This window comes from Alligator sinensis, unplaced genomic scaffold, assembly GCF_000455745.1.
Source record: "Alligator sinensis unplaced genomic scaffold, ASM45574v1 scaffold978_1, whole genome shotgun sequence".
In the NCBI taxonomy this organism is placed as follows: domain Eukaryota; kingdom Metazoa; phylum Chordata; order Crocodylia; family Alligatoridae; genus Alligator; species Alligator sinensis.
This window is the reverse complement of record NW_005842220.1, coordinates 1,905,205-1,914,138: the sequence shown is the minus strand read 5'-3', so window position 1 is coordinate 1,914,138 and position 8,934 is coordinate 1,905,205. Positions and strand designations below refer to the sequence as shown.

Below are 8,934 nucleotides of genomic sequence, written 5' to 3'. Positions count from 1 at the left end.
GGGGGGGGGGCGAAACCCAGCCGGGTGGGGAAAAGGGGGGGGGGGGGAGGCCCCACAGCTGATGTCACCATGCACAGCCCCAATGGGTGAGGCCAGAGCCAGCATGGGGCCCAGGCTGGCAGTGGGGCCAGGTTACAAGGTGGTGCTGAGCGCGGGGGTGGGGAGCAGAGCAGCCCCTCACCTGCTCCAGACAGCCCCACATGGGCTGTGAGTGGCTGCAGTGCAGGGCGCTTGCCATGGGGCAGGAGAGGGGCCACTTTCCTCCACGCCGGGAAGGAGCCCAGGGAAAAGCTGAGCATGGGGTGTGGGGGAAGGAAGCAGCCCCTCACCTGCTCCATGACCAGTGTTCCCTGGTCAAGTAAGTACAGCAGAAGGATGACATCCTAGGTCTTGCTTAAGAAGCGTCGGTAGATGCAAGCCACAGTTTTGTTCACTTTTCCAGAGGCGATATCACATTGGTGGCTTATGTTCATCTTGTGGTCAATCATAACCCCCAAGTCTCTTTCAGCTATGATGTTAGCAAGTGTAGAGCTTCTGAGGCTATAAGTGTGGGGGGGGGGGGGGGGGGGCTGCTCCCCCCCCCCACCTCAGCTTTTCCCCGGGGCCACTTTTCCCTGGGCTCCTTCCCTGGTCGGGGTCCTCCCCCGCCCTTGGTTCCGGCACGGGGCAGCCACATGGTCCTGGGCCAGAAGCCCCTACTGGGGCTTCCGGCTGTGGGGGCAAGGGCAGGCAGGCCCTGCTGTTGTGGGAGCCCGCCAAGCTTCCCCTGGGTCCTACTGCCCTTGCTTCCTGTCATTTTTGACAGGAACCAAGGGCAGATGAATATTAATTTTCTAAACTTTTAGGGGCCCTGTGGGCTGGAAAGAATGACCTCACGGGCCAGATCTGGCCCACAGGCTGTATTTTGCCCACTCCTGCCCTAGAGTCAAAGTGTAATTTGAACTCTGCATAGAGCCTACATACATTTTGTAGTTTGATACAATACATTAAGCAACCGGCAGAATAATTCAGGGCCCCAATCCCCAACAGTAAGGCCTAGATTCTAGAGCAGGGGTGGGGAAAATGTGGCCCACGGACCAGATGCGGCCCACTAGGCCATTCTATCCGGCCTATGGGGGACACCTAAAAATGTAGAAAATTAATATTTATCTACCCCTGGCTGCCTGTCTTGTGGCCCTTGATGGCTTGCCAAAACTCAGTAAGTGGCCCTACACCCAAAATAATTGCCCACCCCGATCTAGAAACTGTGTCTGCATGAGGGAATTTTGCCAAAACATCCTCAACTAAGATAATGTTAGTGCGAGCCCAACACTTTTCTTATGCTTGAACAGAATGGAGAAAGCAGGTTCAGCCAGTCACTAAGAGTTGGCATCTGCACAGCTACAGAAGTGTAGCCAAAGAAGAATCAGAGACTGCATCAACTGAATTTAACGTTTATCCTTGGATTAGCTTGAACTAGTACAAAATCTGACTCATGCTGGAATTTTTAGGTACAAAATCCATTAAACCTGGTGAGAAGAAAATGGTCCTGTATGGCAACCTAGCATAGACAACACTTACTTTTCCAACAGTATCTTAGAGCAGAGTCAGATGATCTTAGTATCTTATATGATCCTTTTGGAGCAACACTAGACAGAACACTATAGTTCTAGTTCAAGACCTACCCTGTGTGTTTAATTAGCAGGCAAATTTGGAGATACTGGATTTTGTTTGCCTTAATATGTCAAGAAAGCCTTTAGTAACAGATCATTAGGACCTTACTAAAAGGCATTTTTCTAAGAAGTTGAGACCACCAAGGTAGCTTTCTTTCCCCCTCATATTTCACACCTCAAGAGACTTCTGCAAACACGCATCTAATTATCTTGTCTCTCAAGGAGAATTAAAAGGTGAATTTATAAATACATATACCATTTACCACATCATCCTTGAGTTACTGAGTTGTGGAGGGTGGAGGAGCACGTTTACAAGAACACGGCTTGCTTGTGAGAACTTGCTCTGAGCATCACACAGAAGAGACGGGAAGTTAGGCAGTTTAACTGTACCTTAATAGATGCACCTGCAAAACGAGAGAGCTGTTTGATGTGCTGTCCCTGCTTGCCGATAATGGCTCCTACTGCCAAGGCTGGGATGAACAGATGAACAGTCTCAGACTCTGGCTGTTGCTGTAGGGAAGGAGGAAATATGCAATGAATGTTTTGAACATTATGAGTCACACTGAAAGGAAAACTGGTATAAGAGCAAACACGCATGGAAAGGAGGGAAAACTTAACATGCACTATGCAGTTTAGGTATCTAACAGACCAATTCCTTTGAAAATTATGACATTAAATACACATGAAAGAATGATCTGAGCCAAGACAATTCTTTTATCTTTTCGAGAGAGAGTCATGATTTTAAACAGCAAAGAGATTTTTATAAGGGGACATTTGCTTTTTACCTGTCTACTTTATCTTGGTGTTTTTCCCATTTGAGACCAGGCAGATTAAACTGCTGCAAGTGTTCAGAATGAAATGGGCTCAAGACAAATCACACTGAACTAGGCATATAAGCTGCATAAGGAGTCTTAGAGTTGCATATATTTTACAAGTTTTCTTTGTGGAGTAGTGATCCAGAATGAGAAACAGCCAACTTGAGAACTGCCAATGAGCCCTCTTGAGTAAAATTTATGTGCCAGTTCTTGGCAAGCATCCCAAAATATACTAGTAAATTAAATGCAAGGTTAAAAGTTTCTAAAAGCACAAGGATCTGAACATCTTACCCAAAGGATCTCAGGCATCATTTGGGCTTTGTGTTATATTAATTTTACCCAGCTACCAAACCTGTACAGCACAGTCTAAAACATTCATTCCAGCTCACAAGCCCTGGGTACAGCCTGGGGGAGAAGGAGCTTACCCTCCTGTCTCCTATTCCATCTCCCAACCTCAGGACCTTCCTTGAAGCACCTCTGGCTTTGACAGCAGGGAGGGAAGAGGTACATCAGTGGCACAAGCTACAGAAGCAGTTATGGATTTGCTGCTGCTGGTGGGGAGGTGGCACTGTTTTTGCTGCCAAAAAAACTTTTTTGGCTACTAAACACCCATCAATAGCTCCCCCCCCCCCCCCCCCCGGCACCCCCCCAAACCACCCCCCCCCCCCCCCCCCAAGGGAGGGGGGGAGAGAATGACATCTCTTCCACCAGCCGTGCCACCCAGCTGCCCCTGTTCCACTGCCAATTCTCTGCCAGAACTGGGAAGGTACAGGATCGCAAGGAGGGTACAGTACTGCTCAGAGTGCAGTACTGGCCAGTTATGCCTCTGATTCACTTTAGAGAGAAAATGTTCTTTAGTAACTATATAATCATGACCAAAACACAGGATTTTTCTTCTTTAGGAGCAGTTTTAATTTATTTTGAGCTAACAAACACAGGATCCTAGCTACTTTGCTGATATACCCAATCAATTGTATACTATTTACAGGCACTTTTAAAAGCTTTTTATGTACCTTTGGTTTGGAATTACTGGATATGTAAAACAGGTTTTATTCTGTCTGTCTATTCATTGATACCCAATTCCCACACAACACGATCATCGTTAAGCCTTTCTTCCACCAATAGCTATATTCCTTTGGCTTTAGATTAATCACTGTGATTGTGTCTATATGAGAGAACTGAATTGGTGAAAAAGGACTCGTTTAACTACCCATAACTAGGGACCTACTTAATTTGTGGTTTCACGGAGACTGCAAAATCCAGGACTGTCTGTGAAATCAGCAAAAATAAAAAACAAAAAACAAAACAAAAACAAACACAAAAAAACACTAAACTTAATAAACATAAAATGCTGGCTCCCTAGTGGGAGCTAGAGGTCCTTGCTGCCAGGAGGGGAAGACATCATCTGGTGGAGCAGCATGAAGGGCAGCAGACAATGGTGGCTGCCCCTTCATCCTTCCTCCCCCTGCCACGGCTTCTCCACCAATCAGTGCCAAGGGCAGCCAGCAATCAAGATGGTGGCCACCCCCTCATTCCTCCTCTCCCCCAATCTACTCTGAGGGAGGGCTGCTGCGAAATGCCCACAAAAATCAGCAATGAGCAACATGAGTGGGCCACGAAAAACCCTTTGTCTTGCTGTGATTTAGGTCGGTCCCTATCCATAACACAACATGTACAAACTAGTTGATCTCATTCAGCATAAACTCTCCTTTATGCTACATTGTTGCAGTGGCACTGTCCTCTGACCTAGATTTCACAGCAAAACCCCCTGAAGAAGTGAAATCTCTAAGAAAGCACAAAGTCACTGTGCTCTCACTGACAAGGCATTCTTGGCAAAAAGCAGCTACAACCTTGAAAAGGCAATTTTCACATTTAAATTTTGTTACTGTATTGCAAATGTCTGAAAGCATACTATAAGCTATCAGGACATGCTTTAAAGTATCACTTTTCTTTCTGATAAGAAAGTCAGCTAAAAATTTGGGGGGAGGAGGGGGAAGAGAGAGATCTTGCACTGCTTTTTGGATCAGGTAACAAACAAAACAAACACATTTGGAGTGAGAATTCTTCCTGCCAGTTGTTCCAGGTACGTGTCATATATAGCAAGATTTAGCATTTTTCTTCACACACAGAGACAGAATATGCTTATTCTAATTAAAAGGTACCAGTCACTATGGCAGAGGTTCTCAACCTCATTGGACATGAGGCACCCCATTTAAAAAACTAATTGGTATATTACATACTTCACTTTTGTCCACGGTACCCTTTCAGGGATTTGGCTGCACCCCCTTTCTGAAAATCACTGCAGTAAGGCAACTGTTTGATCACTTTCAAGAAACTTTTTCATTTTCTCTTCCCCCTTATCATATAGATCCCATGAAAGACTCCAAGGAAACTCCCCTTGAATTCATCATAAATCCATGAAGTCTTTCGGTAATTAGGAAATAATTTGGAGTCACTACTGTGGCCTCGTGCATCTTTGGTAAATAACGGGTAGTTCTGAACTGTTAGCAAATTGCTAAATGTTGTTTTTAATCCTTTCCTGTAAACTACTATACTAACTAGACTCATTGTAGCAGCAATCTTTCTTTCCCATCCCAAAGGCAAATTGATTGTCTGTATCCTCATTATCTCAACAACTGCAAAATTCTGTTGTCTCTGGCACTAGCTTAGCCCCAATCCAGTCCATTGAAAATGCCACTGCCAACATCATCTCTCAGGAGTTGCTTCAATGTCTCCTCCAACCCCTGGTTTCAGTCACCAAATTGGCTCAGCTCTGCATTGCAAATCAAATACAAACGTCATGAACTTGCTTTCAAGGCCTCGCATCATGTGATCCCTGCTCATACCTCTGACCTGGTTCCTTTTGCTTCCAGTGAATCCAATCTCACTTCTCTTCCACAAATAATTTCTACACCTTCATATTGTTTCTCCTACACGTATAATATTATCCCTCCATAGACCTTTCAGACAAGCTGTTTCCCTGGGTGGATTTGATTTGCTACCAAACATTCACTTCTGTCAGTAAACCTGCGATAAGGGAAAGATGGGCAACCAGAAAAGGTAAAAAATGAACAATTAAACAATGTACGTGCCTTGAAGCAATACTGTTCTCAGTGTCCTTCCTATCTCCCTCCCCTACACTCCAATTTCTGCAACTCTCACTTTTGTCACGTTAACATTTAAATTTTGTGTTCAAGACAAGGACTAAGATTTTACCTCTAAGATGCTGGACCATAAATATTTATGGGTGCTTGACATAATGACCAAAGCTAGGGGACTGGACAGAGAGGAGCCCGTCAATAGTTATGCTATAATTTATAATTTTTCTTATTCTACTGTCCAGGAACATACTGGAATATGCATATGTTCCAAAATGGATAATCTCTATTACAGCCAGTCAGAATTTAAAAGAAACCGTGACAAGGACCAACTATGGCACAGACACTGAAATAAGCAGACTAAGCTGAATATATTACCTCTTCCTCATCCCCTCCACACCCCCCCACAAAATCATTTCTATTTCCTAGAAGGCTATTCTAGGATAAATAAATGAGAGCATGCTGTGATGATTAAGCCATCCAACATCAAACCTGTACAATTTACTGGCATTCTTGGGGGATGAAAGAGCAAATTAGACATTTAATGGTTCCTATACTTAGTGACACAGCTTTCTGGGAGTCCATTTTATGAGACGGTATCAGAAGTAAATTCTAGGTCTTATGAATTGGAGAATTCAACTAGAGAATTAAATTCCCTCCCCATTATATCCAATCTAAGAGTTAAGGTCTTCTCTCTTCTTAAAGAGAGGACTGAAAAAGCTCTATTTAAGCTAATATGTTTAAGTTAAACACAAGGCAAGCTTTGAGACTGTCTTTATAAAGTAGTTTTCATTAAACTTTTGGGGGAGCTGGGGGCACTGTTACCAGCTCTAGTGGCAGGAGAGAGTCTCTCAAGACCGAGGGCAGGGGGATTGAGGAATATAATTACGTCAAGTGAATTTTAATAGAAGAAAAATCTCTGCATAAACTACACCCCCATGTATACCAACAAGTTATTGTGTCAGTAGGATCCCACCATGCTCTTTAGACATTTTGTTTGAAAAAAATTTGATATTTTTAATTCAATTTTTTTGATGAATAAACCTACTGAAAATTAAATCTGAAATTAAAACCCCTTATCTTAAGGTCTAAATTGATTTAATTCTTTTAAGATCATTTCAATTAATTTTTTTGAGTAGTGCTTTTGAAGTTTTAAAGAAAGTCAAACCCCTAAATTAAATAAAGTCTCTGGCTAACCATATGGAACAAGTTAGGCAAAACACTTAAAAATATTAGACAGCAACAGCCTTTTCTACTTAAAGATTGTTTTTGTTTATTTAATTAACTTTAGAAAATAACTTGTTCATTTAAGCTGAGAAGCCAGGAAAGCTAGTTTTCCTTTTCCAATCTATGCATAAAAATGGTGAGAGAAGCTGAAACCTATTAGTTCTTCTTAAATCTTCAAGAACATGGTGATCAGAAACAATTGATTCAATTCATGCACTGCTGAAAATACTTCTCTTGTTTTATATATTGGTTTAAATTAAACATGTTTTGATAAACTTATTTCTTGTGTATTCCACTATTAAAACGTCATTTTATTTAGCTAATAAAAAAAATTAGAAGCTTGTTTTGTTCAGTTTTTATAGAATTCAATTTCCACCTAAACACAGCTTGACACAAATCACTAGGAAAAAATTATCATCATCTAGTAAATAAGCAATATGCTATTCACCACTTTGCATTATAAAAACAAAAAATAACTGGACTAAAAAAAATATTAAGCTATGCAACTACTCAAATAAAAGATGCATAGATTTAGTATAGTCTCCAGTGAGCAATAAAGTGCCTCTGAATTTAGCATACAGGTTGTATTTAGTTCCAGAGCAAACATGTTTTGACAGTTATCAATCAATAAGAATCAACTTCTCTTTAAAAAGGTAACTAGAGTGCAAATGCAAAGCAAGATGAAAATAAAATATTTAAAATCACTGTTTTTCCTGGTTGCTGATTGAAAAGCATAATTAAAACGGTGATTTAAATCACTTTGACTCAGAGGTTGTTAGCCAGGTTACTCTGAAGTCAGACAAAAGGCAGGGCAGCACCTGTGGCCAAGTACAGACATTATATTTTTATTGGTATAAGTGATCGGAAACCAGTCTATACCAGTCTAACAGAACAGAAGTTCAGCACACAGACTGGTTTAACAAGAGGCTGAGAGACTTGGTCTGTTCAGACTGGAGAAGAGAAGACTTAGAGGGTACTTGGTAGCAGTCTGTAAATATATAAGGGGCCCACATCAGGGACTGGGAGAACATTTGTTCACCAGGGCTTGCCATGGGAAGACTAGGACTAACAGACAAATTGCTAAAAGACCGCTTTAGATTAAGCACAAGAAAAAACTTCTTTACAACATGAGTGACCAGGGTCTGGAATAGGCTCCCCTCAAAGGTGGTACAATCACCTACTCTGGATATCTTAAAAAAATGTCTGAATGCTCACCTTGCTGGGGTCATCTAACCCCAGCAATCTTTCCTGGCCAAGGACAGGGGGGCTGGACCTGATGATCTCAAGAGGTCCTTTCCAGCCCCAGCATAGATGAATCTATTAAAAATGATAGAATTCGATTTAAGATTTGCCCTCCCCACCAAAGGGCAAATGTGTGTTCTATTTGCTACCGATCTAAACTATGCCACAGAGAAAAAAAAGCACGTTTTTGATTGATTCTGCCTTGGGCTTTTTGAATGTCTGTACCTAATCTTAGAGACTAACTGGTTCAGAGGCATAAGCTTTTATAGATGACAGTCTACTCTGTCAGATGCTATGATTTTGTCTGATGAAGTAGGCTGTTGCCTACAAAAGCTCATTCTCTGTACCGGTAATCTCTTAAGGTGCCACCCTGTCGGAGGGGTACAGAGAAACATTACCTCACACCTAACCCGCAGAGGATCTCTCTACAAGATGAGGACCATCCTCTGCCACAGAATCTTCAGGTATAAGTAGGGATTTACCAAATTTGTGATTTTACGATTTTCACGGAGACTGCAAATTAAAGCTGGAAAATGGGCAGGAAGTGGGTATGTGGGGGGAAGGGAGGGGAGGAGCAGAGAATGCTGGAAACACTGGAATCCTGAAGCATGGGAGGGAGGGGAGATTTTTGACTGAGAGGCCCCAGAAGTCCTGCCCCTTGCCAGAGATTGACAGATGGCCATTTGTCAATCCCTGGGGAGGAGCAGGACTTCTGGGGCCCCTTGGGTCAATCACAAGTGTGGGGAGGCCTGCTACACACTGCCGTGAAAATGGCAAGTGGCGCTGCCCTCAGACAATGAAATTGGGGGACAACCCCTGTGAATTAGGTAGGTCCCTAGGTATAAGCAACAACCAGTGGCTCTGCCTTCTTCCAGCTGTAACCACTTCTGAACACAGAGA

The 8,934-nt window shown here is 42.7% G+C and overlaps 1 protein-coding gene across 1 annotated transcript in view; it reads right to left on the bottom strand.

Moving 5' to 3' along the window:
- IGF2BP3 (insulin like growth factor 2 mRNA binding protein 3) overlaps positions 1-8,934 on the bottom strand; it is a 162,283-nt gene that overhangs the window by 4,597 nt on the left and 148,752 nt on the right. Inside the window, exon 11 of the mRNA XM_014521509.2 lies at positions 2,043-2,162. Within this exon, the coding sequence (XP_014376995.2) occupies positions 2,043-2,162 (120 nt within the window). The remainder of the gene's footprint in view (positions 1-2,042; positions 2,163-8,934) is intronic.